A 24,269-nucleotide genomic window follows, 5' to 3' on the forward strand; every position below is an offset into this window, starting at 1 on the left:
GAAATTATATGATGTATAATTTCATGAAGAAATTATACATCTTAATTTCTTCATTATGTATAAAATTAAAAAATTAGTTAGACACTGCCTGAGATACAGCCTGGTTCTGGTTTGCTCTGCATCCCCAGAACCAGAACCAAACATGGAGAAGCAGCATTCTGTTTTTATGCTCCACTAATCTGGAACAAACTTCCAGAAAACTGCAAAACAGCTGAAACCCCGAGTTCCTTTAAATCAAGGCTAAAACCACACCTGTTCAGAGTTGCTTTTGATTAAAAACAACTGAAACATTGATCAAAAATATTTGATGTACATTTGATTATTCTTGATTTTGATGATGACATTTGACAAAATGCATAACGTTTCATAAACAGTTCTGTTGTGTTTTATCATGTGAAGCACTTTGAACTGCCTTGTTGCTAAAATTGTGCTATGAATAAAGCTGACTGACAACATAAAGTTGGACTAAGATCATCCTCACAACAGTCTAACATGGCGGTGGTAGTGAGATGGACCAGGTTTATTTGCTGCACTGTAGCAGAAAAAATCCAAGATAAGGTCATAAACTGACGGTCAGGCATTAAGTTAATGATCAATTGGGGTGTGCAACAAGGCAGTGATCTGGAGAACAAACAAATCTGATTCTGAATGGCTAAAGTAAAAAGTCCAAACTTTAGTATGAATTTTTAATTTGCCTTAAATAGGCCATTAATATTTAAAAATACTTTAATTTGGCTGAATTGAAACATTTCTACACAGAAAAGGGCCTCAGCTTTTTCATAGCTTTGTAAAAGACTCATTACCAGACAATGTAAACATTGATGTTAATGTTGGCAAAACCAGGTTTTAGTTTTGGGGTCACACTGGGTCAGGCTGGTTCAGCATTTCATTAAAAGCTGTTTGATGATCTTGAGAATTGAAATATTGAATAAGCAATAAAATGAGTCCAAGTACAAACATAATTCATTAAGGCGTGCCTATAGATAACAGAAAAAAAGTCACCAAAACATTTACACACAATTTCCACAAAAACACGACCAGCACATGTTGCCACATAGAAACAGGAAGAATTATCTGGCAGCAGTGCTGCTGCAGTTCTCCTTAGTGCAGTGATGACGTAACAGACTTTCAGAAGAACAACTTATCAAAAGCGTCACGCTTCTCAAAGAGCAAACTGGAGCAAAAATTTAGAAGAAAGGGAGGTGATCGGATAAAGTTAATGTGGTCACAAAGAACAGAACTGAAACCAAAATTAGACTCATGTCTGCAACACAACACACTCCAAAACTGCCACTGACTGCCACACTGCAGGCTTTTATAAAAAATATGGGAAGTAAACAAAATAAAGAGCATAATTTTAATAGGCCTGTGCAGCGCTTAGCTGCTCGGGCCTAACAAACTGAAGCAATCTTAAATGTCTCCATCAATAGATTAATCTCTTAAAAAAAGAGAGAATGCACTAAAAGTGAAAGCTCATGAAAAAAGGGACCTGCCACTTAAAAGTTATTTACATTCAGACATGGTTATTCAGAAAGGTTGAATAAACTGTATAACAAAGAGTTGAGTTCAAAAGCTGCATATTATTTATCAGCTACAAGGGAAGCCAAAGAGTTCAGGTATGTGAAAGCACTCAAAAGATCATTTTCATTTAAATATTGATTTTCTGAAAAAACAAAGCCATCTTCTCAGGGCCAATTGCACATCTAATCAACTTGTGCGTTACTAGAGCCATCTTCTTTAAGCGAGTGAGAGGTTTGCATATTTTTAATTCTGGAGCAGCTGATGTGTGTTCGTCTTCTTTATTCAACAGAAACTGCCACTTGCTTCTTCATTGAACAAGTTCTCACTGAAACAGGGCAAAGTGGCTGGAGCTGTGCTGTGGTTTGTAAACTTAAAAGCATTTGACACACTAACCCATGATATATTTTCAGATATCTCACATTCTTCAAATTCATCTAGCACACTCTGTCAACTAAATGAGAGTACTAGAACCAACTGTGTGAAAGGACTTGCAACTTTAAAAAAAGTATTGTGTACTGCTGATCACAAATGTATAACTCAATATATTTCAGATGTTACATTCAGATAGCAGAATGGATAGGATTCATTCTAGAACAGTGTAACTCACTCATGTTTATTTAGCATTTTAATTCTTCGTTTCTCCTTTCATAAACAGAAATTTCTATAAATATAGTTACTTTTTATAAAATTCAGCTCTGAACTGGGTCATAAGAGCTGATGCTAAGAGGGTGGACCCTGGTTTGGACCCAGGCCGGTCTGAGCTCTTCCATTGCAAAAAGGCATGTTGTTGGAAATCTGAGCCCATTACATATGAACACCACCAGAACTTTCATAGGAAGCAGGAGTCAGTAAAATAATGAGAAGAGTTGTTCAAGAGCCAAAGAGCACACAGAGAGATTTTCACAAAAACCAGGAAGTGGAAGGTAGGATTTTTTTCTACAAAAAAGACAAATAAAGCTCTAAGCATGTTTACTGCACAAGACTCCACTGTTGAAGGAAAAGCCTGATGAAGTGTTTTTATAAAACAAATACTGAATAACTTTGAACACTGGAAGAATATGCTGTGGTGTGATTAAGCCAGGGCTGAACTCCTTGGATGTCATGTTTGGAGGAAGAATGGTTCTGCACAAACACCAGGACCGGATTGAAGTTTCCAGGTAGGAAAGTCATTGTGTGGGATGACCGACAGATGGATAAATGTTCTTGAAAACACTCTGAAGACAGAGTGAATGTGCGTTTTCCAAACACACGAGGAAACTCTTGACTGGTTTCAAGAGAAAGAAAATAAAACGCAACTCTCACCTGGCTTTTATTCAACTGAAAATGACTGGAAAGAACTAAAGCTCAGAGTGTGCAAAAAAAAAAAAAAAAGAAGAATTTTTTTTTTAAATCCTCCAGATTTATAGTTTATATGGAAACACCTGAGCAGGGCATGCAACAAATGGCTTTCTTCATTATTATTAAATTAAATCCATAGTGTTTAATGCTCATTTCTTATGCCTTTTTATATTTACCAATAACTTCATTTGTGGAGTAATTTGCTTTAATTTCTTTGTAACTGTGGATTACTTGTATTATTAGGAATACGTGGTGTGTAATTTTAACTCAAAGACATTATTGGAAATATTTAAACCGACAAAAATGTACTTCTGCACCTAGTGTACAGGTGAAGATATTAAAGATATTCAGACAATCAGCCAGCAGCAGAAAATCCTGCTTCTAAGTCAGGAAATTGTGTTCTTTCAGCCAGCTGATCGGCAGTGTGCAGCAACAGTAGTTGGAGTATTAGGCTTTTGGATTTATTTTCTACCAGAAAACACTGCTAGCTAATGCTAACTAAGGTCACAAACATGCCTGTTTCAATACTAACTGGAAGAAAAGCACCATTTCTTTACTACACACTCGTCTTCTGGAATTACATCTACTGATTCTCAACAGAGATCATTTCCACTGATAAAAAATGTTGACTCAACAAGTTTAGCAAGTTGTCAAATTACTAAAATCCTTCAGAATTTCAAGCACATAAGGAGGCTACATGTGGGCTAAATGCCAAGAGAAGCAGCGACAGACGCTTACTCATTTGTGACTAACCAAAAAGAACCTTTTCATGAACTTGGGGAAAAATATTATGTATCCTTTCTGTTTGCAAAGAACTCCCAGTGAGGCCATGCCGCCTAAAATGCAAACCGAACATTACAGAAAATCACAAACTATGAGTTTGAATCAAACTGTTAAAGCGAACCCATGCAGATGTAATGCTGCAAGACTTGTGAGGATGCTCTATAGCGGTGAGTCTTTGAAGGCCTGACGGTGGGGAAGTCAGAGCAGAAAGCTGTGACAGAAATACACACAGCCCAGTGCATTTTAAGAACACAGAAAAGAACTGACTTCCTCTCACTAAAACTTGTTTACACATAATTTGCTGCCCCACGCTCCACAAAAGTAATGCAACAAAATTGCAGTGGGTTGTAAAATGTTGAGCACACAAACACGTAGAACTAGGCCTGTCACGATAACAAATTTTGCTGGACGACTAATTGTCTAAAAAATTATTGCAATAAACAATAATATTGTTTCAAGACCTTTTGACACTGATTTAATGGAAATGCATGTGATTTCCTGCCATGGATAGATACACTTTATTCTCTAAAGAACACATAACACTGGAACTGATAAACTAAATCAGTTCCAGTGTTAATGGATTCTCAGTCTCCATTAACAAAAAACAAACATACTTGAATAAAAACTAAACATAAAGTCAAAGTGGAAATAAATACTGCATTCAACCAAAAGAGTGCAGATTATGAAGTCTGTATACTATATTGCCCTTCAGTAATAACTAGATTTAAATAGAGAAGATGGCCACATCCCACAACCTAATGCAATAGTTCATACTACATGATTTTTTGCCCCTATTTTCCCCTTATGACAATCTTAGACCGCTGACCGATCTAATATTGTCGCTGGTGATTTCGTAACTGATCATCCTGTAGTGTGATTTAGATCGTCGTGGTCGCTCCGATCTAAATCAGCTGTTTTCCCCAACTGGGAGCTTAACGCTGAATGTGACAGGTAGCCAATCAGAAAGCGCGGATTCTCCTCTGCGCTTTCTGAGGGGAAATTACGGAGGAGAAATTACGGAGGAGAATCCCAAACAGCTGACACGGCGCAACCCGAAGTCCAGCAGACATTGGAGATGATATGTGGAAACAACATTAATGTTCATTCAACATTTTGTGCAAAGAATATAGAAATGACAAGGAGATGAGTTGGACCCAAATTGCTACCGCAGTTGATAAACCCGGTAACTTTTCAGCTGCTCTTCGTCAACATGACATAAATAGGTTATAATGATTTTCATTCAGTCAGGACTGATTCTAGTAAAGCATTGATTAATGCCAGATTTCAAAATGAGTTAACTGGACATATAGCCATTATTTTGTGCCCATGTGGCTGGACACCACACGACACAACGAACCCGATCGAAACGTTATACCTAGGATTTCTGTCGGCCAATGTGTGTGGTCTGGTTTTGAAAATGGGCCGACAATCGGCCCATTTTCCAATCGGCCCTGAGCCTTATTTTAATTTATCGTGCGATTAATTGATTTATCGTTTATCGCGACAGGCCTACGTAGAACCTTAATCAGGTTTGGACTTTAGATCCCCGTCTCTGTTCACGGCTTCTGGACGAAGTGGTGGTCACAACAGATGTGTGTTTACGTGTTTATTGTGGTCAGTCTTGTTGTTATGTAGCATCTCACGCATGTTTGGGGATAAATACTGGGTCCTTCTCACCTGCCTTTTGACGTTTGTTTATAAAGGACACAGTTTTAAGTGTGTTCACTTCAGTTAAATATAGTTTTATCTTGATGTGACTCAAACTGGTCAAAGACTAGTGTAAAAAACTGTAGAAATAGAATAACATTTTGGGACATGTCTATGCACGCCCTTTATAAGCTAACATTTTGACATGTTATATTAGTATTGGCCGATACCTAAAAGCTGAATCAAATTAAAATGTTTCCTTTTTTAAACAGACAAAAATGTACTAACAAATTTATTTGATAACTCTGCACCAGTACAGCGCCAAACATGGAAAAACAACATAAGTTTGCCGTCACTGATACCTTTCAATATTGGGACTGATACAGATAATATCAGATTGGTCCATCTCTAATATGAATACTGGTGTTATGGGTGAAAACTTATATTCACTGATATTATATATGTGATATTTTACTATTCTCGACCCCATTGGGAGTAAAAATACCACACTGACTTTACCACTTCAGTTAAACTCCCTACAATCCTTTACTGCGCCACCATCAGTCACATGACCAAACAGAAACTACATGCTCCACCGTCCCTCCAGAAACAAACAGCAACAAGATGGGAATAAATATCTGTTGTTAATATTTGCCCAGTTTTTCTTTAGTTTTTTTTATGGGACTGAGGTAAAAAAAAAATGACAATACCGATATTGGTGCCGATATATTGTCCATTTTTCAGATCTTTATTGTAAAAGATTTATAAAGCCATGAATCTGTTCTTTCCACTATCCAATCAGATGCTAATGTATTTTGGTGTGTCAAAGAAATTTCATATAAAATACATTGAAGGTTTGTGGTTACATCGTGACTCAAACTGCAAAACTTTCGAGGGGTGTGAAAACTTTTGCGAGATGCTGTGTGGGACACATTAGTTGGTAAATCATCCCCACACTGTGTTTCTGCCGAAACTAGGTGAAAGCTTATCAGACGATGTCTGTTAACTGCGTCTCTATGGTAACAAAGAACAAATACCAAATCAGGTAAATTTTCCAGATGAATATAAAATTCTAACGCTTGTAACTCCCTCTCCCTTCCCAATCAGATCTTTGTGTATTTCAAATCAAAGAATAAATAAAAAACCACAGCATCAAATGTCTGTCATATTAAGAAATAGCTACATGCTTACCTTCACTTCCTCTTTTGAATTAAAATAAATTACAAATTTGCTTTGATGCCCATATATTTCACGATGAGAGAAATTTCCCTTTGTGGCTGAGAATGATGAGATATGTGTGATGCGGTTTGTGAGGGAGTTGAGGAAATCCAATGTTTGCTGCAGAGCTGGGACTTTACCTGAATCTCCAGCTCAGAGATCTGTTGCTGGAGCTCTGCCATGGCAGCGATATTGTCAGCTTCCCTTAACCTCACAGCCATTACTTCTTCCTTACTCTGCAAAAAAAAAAAAAAAGAAAAAAGAAAAAAAGACATCAGCTCTTCAGTTTAGACACTTGTTTTTTCACCACGTTCACAAGTTGAACTTCACAGCTTGCACCACAACTGAGCTGTGGTGGCTCACCCCTGCAGAGGTGGTGCTAAAAACGCTGCAGCAGGCTGTTTGTACCTTGCATTCAATCTCAGCTTGCCTCCGCTTGATCTCTTGTAGCTGCACATTCAGATCCTTGTTCTGGGTGGTCAGCATCTTCACACGCTCCTGCAGACAGTGGCTCTCCTGTTCGGCCCGTCGCAGCTGATTGCTGTGAATCTGATTCTGGAGAAGCAGCAGAAAAAGATTTTTTACAGATAGATGTACGGAGTATGGTTTTGGATCAAACAGGCATTTGAGTAACTCTGGCTGGCAAAAATGCAGGTGAAGAAGAAATCTGCTGCCCTCTTAAGGCGAAAGTATAACATTACAGAATGTGGCTTTTGAAAATGTTCTGTAATACGGTTGCTTTTAGTTATTACATTTAGCTTAGATTAGATGAAAAAAAAAAAAAGAGTAGAAAAGAAGGATAAAAAGCTTGATTACAGAACAATGTGAGCGCTGACCTGAGTCTCCATCTCCAGCAGCCTCTGTCGAGTTTCTCTTAGCTCTGCCTGGACCTCAGCTTCTCTCAGCCTCACGCTCATCAGCTCGTCCTGCAGCTCACTCAGCGTGTTCTTCTTGGGGCTGTCCTTCCAGCGACTCGCGGTGCGTGCCAGGTGGCGCTGAGGAGACGGCTCACAATCAGACTCTTTCATCAACACCAACTCAGGGTTCCTACAGAAAATGAGCTACTCCTCCAGAAATATGCTGCTGGAGTTCTCTGTTCATTTCTGTTCACATTCTTTAAACAGGAAATAAGAGTAGGAAAGTGGGAGGCAAAAACGGTTGGAAAGTGGGTGGTATTGGGAATAACATCTGGAAATATAATTTTTTTTTTCCCAAACAACATCATAATTATCCAGACCTGGAAAGGTGTTGTATCTCAGACTATTCCAGAGTGCACATGAACCCTTTCTTAAACTAATCACATTTAGCTGTGGAACACAGCTTACATTTCCATCCATCAATCACTCACTTGGTAAATTTGCAGCTTTTTGAATTTTGGACATTGTAAAGTCCAGGTGTGATTTATGCCTAACTGTCCTGCTGCTCCAGCTGCTTACCTGCCAGTGTTCTTCCAGGTCTCTGACTTGCTGCCTCAGCTCCTTCAGTCCAGTCAGAGCCTCTGCTTCCCTCAGCTTCACTCCGATCAGCTCCTCTTGGAGTCGCGCCACGTTAGTGTCATCTGGTAGTGACGAGTTCCTCTGCAGAAAGGTTGTTCAACATAGAGATAAAACAGGGATTCGTGAGCTGTGTAACAAATAAGTATGTGTGCACCCGCAGCAGCTGACCTTCTCCATATCCAGGATCTTGTCTTGCATTTCTTTTAGCGCACAATGGGACTCGGCCTCCTTCAGCCGGGCCTGGACCAGCTCCTTCTCCAGCTGCAGGACAGACTCCTCTGAGAACCGAGGCGGTCCCTTCTGCAACCGACACAGAACGATAGTCAGAACACACAGAGACATTCATGCTTACACATGAAACATCATCATGCCCTGCCCCCAAAAAATAAACAGTCAGTAAAATCCATCTCCATTCCTCTTCAGTGTTTCTCCTCTCACATCACATCATTAATTCATGTCCATTCACTGTTAAACAAGGCAGCAAATTATGTAAAACAGTGTAGCGCGTCACATTACCATGTGGAATCCAAACATGAATAATTAACAAGGTTAGCCCACCAGATATGCACAGAGAGGATTATGATAGGGAGGGGCTACGTGTGAAATCACCCAGCTACACACACAGCTGCTTACACATTCATGAACATTCACCGTAAACGGTGACAGGTGTGTGTAGACCTGCGTGTAACCACCCGGCTTCCTGCATTGCAAAACAGGTCGCTGTCTGGAACCAATGAGCAACGTGAGGAGAGATGAACCCTGTGGGGGGATTTTCTGAGGCAGATCAACCCAAAGACTTCAACATTTGCAAAGTGGTTTAAACTCTTTTACAAATAAAAATCAACTGAGTCCATACTTTGACTCTGACCAAATTGTGTTTTACTGGGGAGAAAAAAGGATCCCCATAGCATAATGCCACCATCACCATGTTTCTCAATGGGTTTATATTAAAAATAAATTACACACAGGAGGACTCTGCTTACTAGTTAGTCAAATTATGAAGGCAATTGACTGCATTGAATTCTATTTAGTGATGCCAGATTAAATACAAAAGCACACCACACTTTTAAGATTTTTATTTGCAAAAGAAAGAATGGAAGAAAACCATGCATTTTGCTTAGGTCACTTTGTCTTGGCATGTCATATAAAATCCCCCCTACATCTATTAAAGTTCAGAGTTGTAATGTGACAAAATTGTGGAAAATGTTTGAGTACTTTTATTTAGTATTATATGCTAAATTTAGATAAACATGTTTTTAGGGGGGTAAAGAGGCAACTCAAGTAGCCGAATCAAAGTTTCTGAATGAGCGTTGAGCGATTAGGTTTACCGTAATTTCTGGACTAAAAGCCGCCAAGTTTTGGTTTTGAAAAATTGGATTGTGTTGTTGTGTACAACACAACAACAAAAGTTCAAGAACAAAATGTCCTCATGACTTTTCTTGGTAGGTTACTGTATTCTTTTTCTTAAGCAGTTATGGTACAGGCACTGAATAAGAATTTACCGGTATGTATTTTATCAAAAGTTAAATATCTCATGTTACATCTGCAACCTTATGACAGACGAAAAGATTTTTCTTTTAGAAATTATGAGAACAACGTCATATTGTTAGTAGGATAAAGACACAGTCTTACCAGAAGAAAGTCATAAAGTTACAAGAAAAAAGTCATTTTACTGAGAACAAAGCTTTGATAGTTATCAAGATGTGATGTACAACTTGTGAAGTCTGTGATTCATTCTTAAAAATACATTTCAAAGTCCTGCTACTGGAAATAATTTGAATCTGATGTGTTAAAAGATAAAGTATTTTCTACGTGTATAACCAATACTACATTCTAACTCAACAAGATGCTCAACATTTCTGAATTAATTTTTGTTATTTTTGTGTTAGCGTTATCATATAATTACTTCGTCATTGTCCTAATATTAAGGCTTTTTTTCTTGTGTAGTTGCAACTTTATTCTCGTAATATGACTTTTTTGTCATACGACTTAATTCTGATATTAGGACTTTTTTTCTTGCAGATTTTTTTTTTTTTTTTCTTAGCCTGGCTCTAATGCTCCTTTGCCACTATAGACATGTACTTCCCCCCCCAAAGTCAATGGGTGTGGTGTACAGCTCTGGACAAAATTAAGAGACCAAAGCACTGACTTACATTGAAGAACTCCTGGTTATTCCACCAGATATTGATTTCTGAACTCTTCCTGAATTAAAACATTGATATTGTTGTTTCTAAATGAGTATGAACTTGTTTTCTTTGTATCATTTGAGGTCTGAAAAAAATTCATCTTTTTCATTATTTTGATCATTTCTCATTTTCTGCAAATAAATACTTAATCTTTACTTGTAATTTCAGAGACATGTTGTCAGAAGTTTATAGAATAAAAGAACAATGTTCATTTTACTCAAACATACCTATAAAGAGTAAAATCAGAAAAACGGATCATTTTAAGTGGTCTCTTAATTTTTTTTCAGAGCTGTATATTCAGATGTGTTCAATAGTCAGGAAATTACTGTAATAGACAAGTTACATTAAGAAACATTATCAGGATAAAAAACTCTATGAACTACTAAATAATTTGGGTTTTTTACAGATCTTATGATGAATGATAAGTGTGTGCAGAACATGTATGAAGGTCTCTTCTCTAGACTTTTGGACATGCCAAAAATTCCGTTATCTAAACCTCTAGTTGTTTCCAAACCACATTCATCTTTGAAAAATAAAAAAAAGGAAAAAAAAGCAGTTATCTGAAAGCTTAAACCCAAACCTCACACCCAGATCTGAGCTGTACGCCACCTCTAACGCTACAGACGGTGTGCAGCGGTGTCCTGCCATGCGAGGTTTCTCCGTCCCCCTGCTTACCGCTTGTGGCTGCTGCTGAAGCTGCCTGATGGTTTTCCTGGCCCGCTCCAGCTGAGCAGTGGCCTCCTCGCTCTGCTGTTTGACCGTGGCCAGCTCCCGCTTGACCAGGTAGTTCTCCTCTGCCTCTTGGGCTCGAGTCACTTGTCCCTTTGGACATAAGCAACCGAGGAGGGGTGGGATGAGCACGACAGGAAGTGAAACGGAAAAGGTGGAATGGGTGGGCGAATCAGACAAGAGGTTGGAATGGTTTTTTCATGCTCGTTTGAATGCTGGCAACTGTGATTTACATTAACCCTTAGCTGTGTTCAGCTGTGATTCTTTCATTTTGTCCGACATGCCATAATGTGGAGTTTCATGCACTGGATAAACAATGTTATCAGCATGTGATGTAGTTCTTTATTCATTAGAGTTCATCAGATTCTGATTGGTCTAGGATTTAGCTAAAGTAAGCATGCAGTGAAAAACAGAAAGAAGGAAAGACAAGAGAAGGACTGAGATGGATAGAAAAATAAAGAAATATACCTGAATCAATCTATCTGCCAAGGAAGCACTTTCCTACAAAACAGAAATATCAACAGAGACAGAGGGAGAGAAAGAGACAATCCAAAGGACAGTTAAAGCACACAAAAGAACAACTGATTGCTTCAAAGAAGAAATGCAATGTTCATTTTCCCTCCATTGTTTAGTAACTGAACCATCAGATAGAAAAGGAACATTGCAGGTGCGGTGAAAAAAAGTGGAGCTAAGCTGGTGACAAAGTGAGGAAATTAGTGGTTCTGCAAACAAAAAGCTTTGGACGTGGTTAAAGCCGACAGGGAAGAAAGCTACAAAATCTACAGTAAGCAGGTACAGGTTGGTTTAAGTGAGCAGAAACAACTCATCCAAGCTTTTTTCTCTTCTTCTTTTTCTTAAAGGCTTTGGTTAGTTACGAGTTTAAAAAGTCAAAAGGCCTCGCCAAGAGCTCAGTGCTGAAGCAGCAGCCCAGCAGACGCTCCCGTTATCCACACCAGACCTCATGCATGGTGCAGCAGCAGAGCTCAGTCTGACAGCATGCCGATTACCCAGCATGCAGTGCTTCCAGCCCTCGCCAACACCAAGCGGCGTCATTCACATTCCACATCTGCCACACGCAGTCTCTCCAGTCAGCAACGTCCGGGAAGACGCTCACTGTTCTTTTTTTTTTTTTGATAAAAAAAAAAAAACCGGTGCTTTAGAGACCGTTACCATGGTGACCTGGAGATGAAATTCAACGTCTTTTGACTTGATTTTATGGACCAGCAAATCCACTTTTCAACTCAACAAGTTACCCTAAAAGCAGGCAGCTTCCCGTATGTGTAAGACAGGCGAGTTAGTGCGAGAAATGGCTCCATCGTTAGGAGGGATGCATGACGTCTGAGAAAACCATGGATTAGAGCTGAACTGGAGTGAAAGGAGAAAGTATGTGTTTCTGTGGTGAACTCACTTTTTCCAGTGTGTCTATCCTCTGTTTCAGGAGCCTGTTCTCCGTCCGCAATCTCTGAAGAACAAAATAAACACAAAGGATAAACTCATTAGGCACAGGAACAGACGTCTGACTTCTAACAGTGGATATGCTGCAACAGTGGCAGCAACATTTTGGTGGATAAATTAATTTTCTTGCATGATTTCCAGGGGTCAGTAGTTCTAAAAGGCTAATAAAAACAAACGTTCTTTAGTTTTGAGTCATGACGATACAGCATCTAACAAAACTATTCATACCCCTCTATCATTACAATTTTATCACATTACAACCAAAGTGTTTCAGTATCAGACTGCTAAGCAGAAGACCAATAGCTGTGTTCCCATTGACCATATAAACGCGCAATTTCACATTTTGAAAATAAATTTGCTTAATGGAAATATGGTATTTTTTGAAGGAAAAAACCACCCAAAAACTCCTTTTCCAATATAAAGTTTTGGTGCTAGAATTTGTTTTTTTTTTTTACCATATCAAAATTGGTTTATTTCGCACAACTGCAATGGAAACACTTTTCACGCGATCAATCACATTTTATTTGTATAACACCTTTCAGCAACAAAGCATTTCAAAGTGCTTTACATCATAAAAACACAAAGTCATAGAACACAGAAAAAACACTTTAAAATGAAACTGCCAGTCAAGTGTTTTCTCGTAGTTTGCTGAGTTGACATTCCTGTGTGGGTTAATTTAGGCTCTCCATCTGGTTCCATTATTCTCTGCAGCATGATAACATGCTTTTAAAGGGGAAGATTGTTATTTTGGTCATCCTGATATCACTGGCTTTCCATAACCGCTGAACAGAAGCCCGGATCTGTGTGTCAGGAGAAGTCCCATAAGACTACAAATGCAACTTTTCTGATGTCTGGACGTAAGGACGGCTACTACTGGTTGCTGTGTGGCAGGCACAAGGAAAGCAGGGAAAACAGGAGAAAGCATGTAACATCTGCACATGGAGAACACAGTAAATATGAACAACAAGTCCATATTCAAATTCAAAATTACTTGATTCATTCCAAAGGGAAATCAAATGTCAGAAATCATATAATTCAAGTATCTTCAAAGAGGAAGGATCTCCAGTAGCAGTCAGTCTGGCTGTTAATCTGAAAAGGCCTCTGACCGAATGCATTGTTGCTATGTGACAAAAACAACATACGGCTGGTACAGGGTACTATCAGCTCAATGTCCAGTCAGTTGACATGTTATTTTACAGTAACGTGTCCTGGATGTCACTATCAGTTGTTGGTAAGCACTGCTAATCCAACTCTTTTGCTTTAGTCGCTCCTCTTTATTCTCTCTCTAGTTTTTTGATTCTGGAAATTTAAGAAAACCCAAAAGATCCCCGCATTTTTTGTGCTAATATATCATTGTGAGTTTATTGCAAACTTTATGCAAAAAATGCTCAAAATCATTGGGCTTAACCTATGCTAACTCACACCAGCAGGTGGCAGTATTTCTTATGTCTACTCCGCTGCTGCCTCAGTCTCACTTGCCATCAAGTTATAGTGTCTGATCTATGTGGCAAGTAACAAAACTGCAGCAGTATCAAGGACTGTTCGCTAACGACATTTTACACACGCCTGTTCAGAGAAAACCTGCAGCAGTCACACAGATGAAAAAACAAAATTGTATTCAGATGCATTTCTGATTAGAGGTTCCTCAGTGCATTAAAAATACACACCTTTATCTCCACCTGTTCTTCCATCTCCTTTGTTTTGATTGTAGTGTATTCCTTCTCTAACCTGTAAAAGAAAACACAAAAATATATTATCAAGTGGACTGATCTATTAAGACAACACAGCACTGGATATTTGGAAATAAATCAAGTTTTTTATGTTCTAATCTAACTGGATTATAAAAGACATGAGTTCAGTTTAAAAGAAGGCAGCAAGGCTTACTTCTTCATTTTCTTGGCATTGTATTTAACTTGATAGGCAGCCTGGATGACCTTATCTGGTCCACTGTCAAACTGATGTGGGATGACCTTTTGGAAGTGCTGAAATGGGAAGAAAAGTAACAGAAGCAGATTAACTGTGCAACCTGCTGTTAGGTAAACTGCTGTTTAACTTCCCAGAACTCCACCCACAGCTGCCATATCCACATCTATCTATTAACTGGGTGTGGCGGAGCTTCCTTCCAGAAAACAAAGTGCAAAATGCAATGAAACCTGAGCTAGCTGAGTAAAGAGTGACAGTGTATACCTGTAACATTCCCTCCATGTCGAGCTGGATCAGTTCAGCCTGGTTCATCTGCAGGATGGCCAGCCCCACACGGAAAACAATCTCCAAACCCTGAGGACAGATTAGCTGGAATCAGAGCGGGAAGCTCAGCGTGCTGAGAACCAGTAACGCACCGATCTGCTTTACTTCACTTCCGATACGGATATCTGAGGTTTAGCATCGGCCAATACCAATCCGATACAGAAAAACAAATGAATTAATTTAAAATGTTTCTTTTCTTTTTTCATAACTCTGTACCAGTACAGCACACATAAATACACCAATAAATTCACAATATTGGTCAAACATGTAAAAATAGCACAACTTTCATTTGTTCAGTCAGGGCAATTGATTTTGCAGTCAATGTAAAATAAATAACAGAAACTGAAATAATAGGTTGACTACCTTTGTCAAACATTTTAAACTGCTCAGAAAGAACAATGCGAATTCTAAATATAATGTAAAATAAATATTTAAGTATGACATCACTCAGAGCACAAAGCACATAATTAGACTAGAATTATTTTTCCAATATCTGAACCGATACAGATATCAATATTGTTATAAAGGGACTTAATCAGACCACACTGCTATTGCAAGACCAGCAGGTGGCACTAACGTGTTACTTTTCTTTTCATATTACCCTCATTTAACATGTTTTTTCAGTGAAGCTGTCTTGAAAGTTGCGTTAGTCTCAAGTCTAATGCAAGAAAAGTCTAAGTTTTGTGAAAATTACTTTCTCTAGAATAGAAGAAAGTCAGTAAACTGACCAACATCAATAAATAGCATTTCTTATTGAAAGTGGGTAGCTGCTCCTTTTAACTAACCTCACACATGAAGATATCAAAAATCCTGGTGGCTACAGGTAAGGGGTAGGAGGTGAGGAAGATGGTGAGGAACCAGGAGGAGGCGTACATGGAGGTGTGGAAGCTTTGAGCCTGGAAATGCATGTGCAGCTCCGGGAGCTGCTCCTGGAAATCCACAAAAATCCTTCAGTCCATACAGCAGATTTCTCCAGAGCGTTCCCTTTCTGTAACTCCAGATGAAGTGCCTACCTGAATCATGCTCTCAAACTGATACATGCAGAGTCCCAGCTCAGCCATGCTGGGCTTGAAGAGCTCTCGCAGCCTGTAGTCCTGCATGAGCTTCACAAACACACAGAAGGCTTCCTCCTCTGGCATCTGGAACAAAACGAGACTAAATTAATTAACACCTGCAGGAATCTTCGCTGACTGCAAAGGTATTTACGGATATGTTTTCAGTAGCACTGTTACCTGCATGAGCAGCAAACCCACAATGAACGCACTTCCTTGACAGTAGCCAACCTCGCGGTCCACCAGAGAGTAGGCCTAATTGATCCCCCCACCCCCAAAAAAACAGTCATTAGATATTCTCTGAATAGTATTTTTATGCTTCAGATTGCTGTTGGAGGGGGAAGCAGGTGTACCTTCATGACGTTGAAGAGCACTTCCTGGCCCAGACTGTCCTTCTCCTTGAAGAACTCGTGTTCAGGATAGGTGCGAGCGATGTCTCTGCGTATGAGCTTCTCGCACGGCGATGTCATCTTTAGAAGTTCTGAGTACTGATCTTTGATGGGCATGTTCTGGGCGTTACACAACAGCTGCCACACTATTGCCCGGAAGTGGTGGGGAATGCCTTTTCTAACAAGATCCTGCAGGAAGACAAGAACAACAACAAAAAATCTGATGTTTTATTTATTTTTTTGACGTTGAGGTTATTGGACAGTAGGGGTGTAGTGATACAATAATTTCACGATACGATATACGATATGTATCATGATATTTGTTGAGTGATACAATTCAGTGCATTTTTACGATTTTCTGAAAGATTTTAGAAGGACAGAATGATTTTGGTGACATTTTGTGTTCCATAGACTTGAATTTAGTTAACTGAAAACTGATTAAAAGCACCAACTACACAATACCTGAATCTGATTGGACAGTCTAACAGTCTGCAGCTGGACAAAATGAATCAAAGACGCAGTGAGAGAATTAGTTTCCGTCATTTAATTCCTGTGGATTTGACATAAAACTCAAAAAGTTTAAACGGTAATCCAGGAGCAGAGTGGGGAGATTATCAGCCTCTGTAGACTCTCAATATGCAAATGATTGCACTTATGTTTTTTCTTTTGGACACTGTGGCTGCATTTTGGAGTAAAAATGCAGCCACAAATGCAGTCTTTTGGACTATGGGGAAAAAGGCTTTTCTACCTTGGCTCCCGGAGTTAGCCGTGGCTGTAAACTGCTTTCTTCTAACTGCTAAAGTAGTGGCTCCGCCTCACCCCGTAGTGATCGACTCCCTGCAGCTATGCAGCGCCGCTATTCCCCTGCTTGGATCTCTGAGTAGCTGCCTCTCAGACTGCCAGGATCTCATAGTTCTCTCAGTCTCTGATACTCTTTGTCTGTTGCTGATAAGAATGATCGATCAGCCATTGTTATCATGGAAATCCTCACTGCGCCGCGGATTCTGGCTGGGGGGGTTTCCTCTTCGTCTTCCTGCTGAAAACACAGCGCAGCTGCTGCTGCGCACCCGCTTCGGATGTTACAGCCCATGTTCGTTCTTCATGTAATCCTTTATATACAGAACAGAAACCGCTAAGCTATAAACTAATTACGAAGTTAATGCTACCAGCCAAAATTTGCATTAATTTCGCGATCTCACTGCTATTGCAGCTGCTCCGTTCGCGCCGCTACTCCGTTCCGCTTCTCCGTTCCGCTTCTCTTTCACTTACTTGCGCAACTTTACTTTGTTTCTCAGCAACAAAATACAGCCCATTATTATTTATTGAAGATTTTACATTTCGAAAAACACAGGAATCTAATGTTTCGTTTCGTACGTTTGGAAGCTCATTCCCTCTCACATAATCGGAAAAGCAGGGGTATGGCGGCGCTTTTGACATTTCTCTGACATTCGGAAAAATATGGTTTACTAATTTTAGCATAACTCCGGTTATACTTGGCCTATTAACACAATTTAAAAACTGGTGTGTAGTTTATAATGTGCACTTTAAGCTCACATTGAAAGTGAGACTGAAGGAGGCAGAGTCTTGCTGCTACGCCGTAACAATCTAGACGTTAAAAAGAGCTATAAGGCCATGGACCTCTATGGTTTAACGGATCGATACTGGCGGGTGAAAAATCGATACTTTCCGAGGGTGGGAAATATCGATATACATCGCCGAATCGATTTATTTATACAGCCCTATTGGACAGTAAAGTATCCGTATCTAAACCTCCAAACTAATCCCAAGCGCTCATCAGTGTGGACGTTGCTGGTGAAGGAAGACGACATAAAGCCATTTTTAATATCAGTACATTGTTCAAAAAGTCAGAGGAAGCACAAGAACAAGAAATTTCATGATCTACGACTTCGAGACATGTTTAAGGTTTCAGTCAACAAGTAAGAGTGACATTTCCAGCACACAACATGAAGGCTGAATAGAGTATGGCAGGGTTCCATTGAAATCCCTAGGACTTCGGTGAATTTTTACAGTTTCTTACTTCCTAAAGGTCCTCCCCACTACTCCGGACATTTTGTCACATTAGGAGCTCTTTTAGGATCAAGGTGTTTGGGCAAAGCTTTTTTTTTAGAACTCCATAAATTCTACACATTTTTCTAAAATGTCATAATTTAGGAGTCTTAGGATTCTTTGAAAATATGAGCACAGAACTATAAGGGCAAGAATCTACATTCATACATGGATATTGCTGTTAGACTGACCAAGGTAATCCTGAGCCATTTCTTTAGCCATGAAGTTCAAGGTTTAGGCTGCTGAGGACAAACTCACCACTTTTCTTCACTTTCTTCTATTACTCTTTTTTTTTTACTACTTTGAATAATTTAGCTTTATTGTACTGTTTGATGATAATTTTTTTATAATTTATGTATGACTGAATTGAAATTATTTATTTTTATAAAGTATCTTAAGATGATATTTGTTGTGAGTTGGCACCTCCTTAAAATTAAAGTGAATTGCTGTTTTAGCAAAGCTAGTCTCACTAGTGGCTGTTTTTTTCAGTCATAGAGCCAGGAAAAAAAAGTTTGAAAGCTGTACCCATCTTAGTGAATAAACACTTATGTGAAGGTTAAAGCCTTAAAAAAAAAAAAAAGACTGAAAATCAGGCACCAATTTTTGATCTCTCCAGGAGTTATTTTGTGATTTTCACTAGGATTGTTGTATTACTAAAAATCACAAATATTCCATATAGAAACAGAGAACAATTCACTGAAATAAATGGACTTCTTCTGAACAAAGAGAGCCGAGTCCGTTTCTCTGAAGAAGCGGCTCCCCTCAGAGGATCCTAAGCGACCCCACACCTGCAGTGGGCGCTCTGAACCCTGACAAGGTTTTGTTTCCCTGCTGCACTGTTTATTATTCCGACTGTAGTAATAAAGAGAGCCAACGACTCGAATCATTTGGCTGAGGCGTGCACTTTTCAAATCTTTCCAGCAGAAAACCCATGACTCGTGTAAAAGCTGCTGTTAGTTTAGCTTCATTTTAAATATGTTAAATAGCTTCATTTTAAATGCACAATTGGGAGCCGTATTTTCACATGTGAATGCAGATAAGGGGAATTGTAGAAGAGTAGTTTAATGTAAGATAATGGAGAAAGAACGCTGACGTTTCTCAAAACAGCGATAAGCCAAGAGTTTGCTCATATGATTTAGCTTTGTGCCTGTATCCACTACCAAACCCAATCTTTTCAATGAAGAGCTCTAAAGTAATTTGTTTCTGTACATTACTGCTGATACAAGTTGATGAAGCAATTTCCTGTGCTGACAGGGAGCGCTGCTCTTTCCTGCAGTGATGACAACGCATAATGGTCAAGTGTGTGTGTGCATCTGGTGAGCCCAGGGTGCATCTGGAGCAGAGGTCTGTCCACCCCCCCACCCAGGCCTTCAGCAGGGGGGTTCCCTCTCCCCTTGAGACAATCTGTGCTTTGTTCTGTGATGGAATAAGGGGCGGCTTCATGTCGACTGTTCAACAAAAGCTGCTTTCTGCCCTCTCTTCACACTAAATAATATGCAGCACTCAGATATAATCAATATTTTAAAACCTGAACTTATGAGAGTACAATAAAACAATCTATAGTATGACCTAATTGCTTTTATTTAAAACATAAAAGCAACAATTAATTGTAAAATAATGCAATGATTATTAGAGGTGTAATAATACTACCTTTGACATTTCCTGTTTGGGTTTGATTGATAAATTTTTTAATTTCACACACCTTTTCCAGAGGCAAACTAGATGATATTAGCTGGTTTATTATTTTAGATCAGGGGTCTCAAACTCAATTTACCCGGGGGCCGCTGGAGGCAGAGTCTGGGTGAGGCTGGGCCGCATAAAGGATTCCACAAAAAACATTTAAAAAATATCCTCAAATGTCATCAACATTTAATTATTTCTCCAATACATGAACTGCAGGCTTTGGCTTTGACAAAGACATGATGAGGGTGTGACAAAATTTAGTTTATTCCACTTGGCGTCGCTCTTGTTCTACGTTTTATAGAAGTCTTTAGCCAGCTAGCAATGTATGGAGAACGTCTCGACGCGTGATGCCATTACCGCTTCTACTTGTCACAACAGCACGGCGGATGACGAGCAGCCCGGTAGCAGTCGCCTTTCTCTGCGTTTGATCATGGCATTTGTTAATGGTAGTTAACAAATGCCCTAACAAATGCCCTGCAGTTGCCCTTCCCTGGCGACTGCAGGGAAGGGCAACTGGTACCGGACTGTTCCATCATTCGCCGCACTATTGTTAGAAGCGTAGTGTGCATGAAGTCAGTGTAGCTTAGCCTAGTACCGAATGTCAGCCATAACGAGGAACAGAGGGCGGGACTTCCTTCAGAGGTACGCTCACCCTGTGGGCCGCACTAATATTATACTTTCATAACACAGTGGGGGCCACAAGACATCGTCCCGCGGGCCGCAATTGGCCCGCGAGAATGAGACCTCTGTTTTAGATATTTCCAAATACGTCTTCACTGTGAAGCGTATTGCAGCATTCCTTAAGCTAGCCATTACATGGATTCCTCTGGTAGAATTTCTAACGGGTCAATCAGTGAACAGAAGAAACTGCGGACGATGAATTCGATTTTCTGCACTGTTTTAGAATTATAGTCTGTATGTATTTTTAGCAAAGTAGGTGAACGAAGCCTTGTTCAGCTCCAAACCTCTATTTCTGCAGTGGAGGATGGGTGATTCCAGCATGGGCAATTTCCAGTATGGCAAGTTTCTTAGCTTTTACCAGACTAGTAGGTAAGGGGCAGCAATGCATTAATCTATGCTCTGCCAAACCAGAAAATAATTCTGGTAACTCTAGAACTTTCTCTGGCATTATAAAAACTTTAACTTGCAGGTTAAAATATATTTTGCAGTTTAGAAACTATATCTGCTTAAAACCTTGCAATCCCTCAATATTGGGAGCTCATGCCTACTCAAGAGGCTTCCGTTTAAACAACAGTTTAATGTAAATGTTAAAAAAGTTACTAACAGTACCACAGTTAAGATTTTGCTGACAAGTTCAGAATAACCAAAGTTCCTTCCTTCACTCAACGACCGCTGAATTTTTCTGGAAGTCAAGAGGAAGAAAGCTGCAGATCTGAGGAGGAATCAGCCTGTCTGAATAATATCCCTGCCTTATTTCAGTTTATTGATTGCTTCATCTACTGGATTGCACAACAACACAATTAGTGGATCTTTGTGTTGCTTCGATATTTATATGCAGAGTGACAAAAACAAAAATCTGCTCCTACAGAGGTTGTTGGCGTCTTTCCTTCTATGTTAAATCTATGACCCGATAAAACATTGTTGGGTCAACATTTATTCTGAAGACCACTTTGGGCCTGGGGTTTAAATCAAAGCACTACCGACAGTCACATGGAACATGATTATCACAGGGCTGCAGAGAGTTACTGTAAAAACAAGCCCGCTAAAATTAGCATCAAAATGTCAGGAACTGAAATAACAAGTTCAGGGGCAACACTGCAGGGTCAGCCGGGACGAAGATAGCCTGACAAATTATCTCTGACTGTAGTAAACACTGCACAGTTTGAGCTTTTGTGGTGTCTGGCACAGGGCGAGATGGTAAATGTCAGCAAAAATGCATACTGTGCATCACAAGAGAGACCACACGGCTTAGATGTGGACGGAGTTGTCGAGTTCTTTTCCTTTCTTTACAGCATATTGGGGAAGAGTATATATTTTTTTAAATCAAAAATGGTGCTTTGCAACAGTATTTTTGTGTATTAGCTAATTTTACAACCACTCTATTCTTAATGTATTAGATTTTGGACCCGGGTCTTTAACGTGTTAACTTGAATGATTTAATTTGAACCCTATGGAAGCCAAGAGAAGTTGCTTTATCGCCCATTGCCGTTAGTGGATGTTGGTTGTGTGTCACATTTACAAGTGTACCAAAAAATGTGCAAATAAAAAGGTTCCAACCAGTATCTTTGCACATAAAGTGATTTTGTTAGAGGTTTTTACTGGGGAAACATATAAAAAAAGACTACTGTTGTGTTCAAGATGTAAAAAAAGGAGTTAGCTCATCAGCAAAGCTATTTAAACCTAAAATAGCATCTCAGTGCTAACCATATAGCATAGCGGTTCTCAACGTGGGCGGTACCGCCCCCCAGGGGGCGTTCAGAGGACGGTAGGGGGCGCTGGCGTACATTTTTACAAAAGGGGGGTGCTGGGATTCCTTTGGGGGGGGGGGGGCGTTTGGTCGAAGGTAAACTTTACACCTTAAATGCCAGTTTAGACTTTGAGCAACTTGGTAAAACTGTATTGAATCATGCTTTGGTGCAACTATATTGATGGCAGCTCTCCTTCTATTCAATGTTTGTTAGCTTCTGTTAGCTTCTTGGCGCAGCTCCGTTCTTCTGCTAGTAGCTTCACCGCATCAGTTCAGCATTACACCGGCTGATGACGTTGCTGTGATTCACTTTGTCTGGTATTTTTGTACATATGTTTTTGCAGTTCTGTGATCATGTCTAAGCAGCAACTTATATTAAAAAGGGTTCTATTTCCATTTGAAGGCTGCCCGCTTCCATGGAAGGACAACAGAAAAACTCTCTTATAAACATGCAATTACTAAAATTACGATATCCTCACTGTGTATCCCTCTGAAAAATGAACCCATTTAAATAAAGAAACGCGCAGCAACAAATCCTAAACGATGTGGAACAATAACGCACTGAGTGAATGGGGAAGTTTGCGGGTTGAGGCGGAAAATTGAAGCACGTCAAAATGTATCAACACAACGAAGCTAATACGACATAAAAACAATGCCATACTTGATGAAGTTTGGCTACATTGAGGCTCACTGCAGTAAAAAAGACATACGGAGGATCAGATAGCTGGTAAAGCAGCGCACAGCTACAAACACTCACCCGGATTAGCATGACGGTCAGAAAGCTAAACAAATAACCCGCAAAATTATATAAGTCTTCGAGCTGCAATGTAAGACGCTGGTTCTGCTCTCGCTGTTGAACCACTGCTACGCGCTACAGGTATTAATATTTCACAGACGGAGCGCCGCTTCTGCTCCACCTGGTAGTGACTCTCACACCAAACTTCTGTTTAAAGCTGCAGCATCTAACCTAAAAAAATACATTTTACATGCGTATTAAAACTTTCGTTGTCCTAACATGAGACAGATAATCTCTAAAAAAAAAAAAAACGATCTCCTCCCTGCTCTGCATAATTACTCCGCTCAGTCAGAAACAGCCACTCAGAACTAGCAGTAATCAGCTAGCCGCCATGCTATCAGGAAGTTTTAATTCAGTAACTCTGGATTGTTCATTGTAATGGAACCTGTATTTGCCTTTGAATGTTAAGTTTTATACTTGAATTTTTTTGGCAATGTTGAGAGGTTTTATTTTGGCTCTTCAGAGCCTTCATATGTTATCAGTCTGTTAAAGATAGTATTACCGATAGCAGTACAATTTGCAGAATGCCTGTTTTGTTAGGGTTTTTCTTCTTGGAAAAAGTTATTAAAAACAAGTTTTTGTCTAAATTAAGGTGAATTCATGGTTCATTTTTCCACATAATATAATCGGTAGTGTTTATGATAAAAAATAAAATAAAATAATTATGTGATCGGTATTGGTGATCGGCCCTCATGGGTGATCGGTATCGGCAGGAAAAAACCTGATCGGCACATCTCTAGTAAATACAGAGGAATAAATTGGTATGGCAAGACCTTTCGAGCAATAATTAATACAGAGGAGTGTATGGCAAGAATAAACAGACATTATTTCCAGATAAAAGGTAAAACAATATTGTTGAAGTGCCATGGGTTTGTTGAAACCACATCTAATACTGAGAATAAATATATCTTACAGACCATAACAGTAAAGAACTTATCACTTATTTATGTTTTTAATTAGATTTGATATATTTATTTCTTCAATATTATTTTTCATGTCAGTTTTAATGTCATGAGGCTGATGACTCCATGACACTTTCAATTTGACTCATTAGGATTTGATTAAGAACCAGATTTGTTCTTTGTAATTTCTGTACAGTAAAACTATTAATATATAAATCAATAGACAGGTCTATATAAAGATATAATCCATGTTTCTGTCTGATATTTGTATGGCATTAAAAGGACCTGAAACTTTTATTTTTCCACTGAAAGCTCTGGTTTGCACTATAAAT

At 39.3% G+C, this 24,269-nt stretch overlaps 1 protein-coding gene across 5 annotated transcripts in view; it reads right to left on the reverse strand.

Moving 5' to 3' along the window:
• Positions 1-24,269, reverse strand: part of evi5b (ecotropic viral integration site 5b) — a 66,057-nt gene that overhangs the window by 10,710 nt on the left and 31,078 nt on the right. For 3 of the 5 annotated variants that reach the window (XR_014087372.1, XM_081606640.1, XM_008407768.3), the window contains exons 4-18: positions 16,026-16,250; positions 15,853-15,927; positions 15,634-15,759; positions 15,406-15,549; positions 14,561-14,650; positions 14,258-14,355; positions 14,041-14,101; positions 12,327-12,380; positions 11,387-11,419; positions 10,865-11,011; positions 8,172-8,303; positions 7,944-8,084; positions 7,344-7,502; positions 6,916-7,062; positions 6,648-6,743 (exon numbers count right to left, since the gene is read on the reverse strand). Coding sequence is in view for 4 of the 5 variants with exons in the window: in XM_081606640.1 (XP_081462766.1) it covers positions 6,648-6,743; positions 6,916-7,062; positions 7,344-7,502; positions 7,944-8,084; positions 8,172-8,303; positions 10,865-11,011; positions 11,387-11,419; positions 12,327-12,380; positions 14,041-14,101; positions 14,258-14,355; positions 14,561-14,650; positions 15,406-15,549; positions 15,634-15,759; positions 15,853-15,927; positions 16,026-16,250 (1,728 nt within the window). In the remaining variant the exon portion in view is untranslated. The remainder of the gene's footprint in view (positions 1-6,647; positions 6,744-6,915; positions 7,063-7,343; positions 7,503-7,943; positions 8,085-8,171; positions 8,304-10,864; positions 11,012-11,386; positions 11,420-12,326; positions 12,381-14,040; positions 14,102-14,257; positions 14,356-14,560; positions 14,651-15,405; positions 15,550-15,633; positions 15,760-15,852; positions 15,928-16,025; positions 16,251-24,269) is intronic. The other 2 variants (XM_081606641.1, XM_081606642.1) reach the window with 2 other exon arrangements.

The sequence above is a fragment of the Poecilia reticulata genome, chromosome 4 (genome assembly GCF_904066995.2).
Source record: "Poecilia reticulata chromosome 4, P_reticulata-male-v2, whole genome shotgun sequence".
Classification (NCBI taxonomy): Eukaryota; Metazoa; Chordata; class Actinopteri; order Cyprinodontiformes; family Poeciliidae; genus Poecilia; species Poecilia reticulata.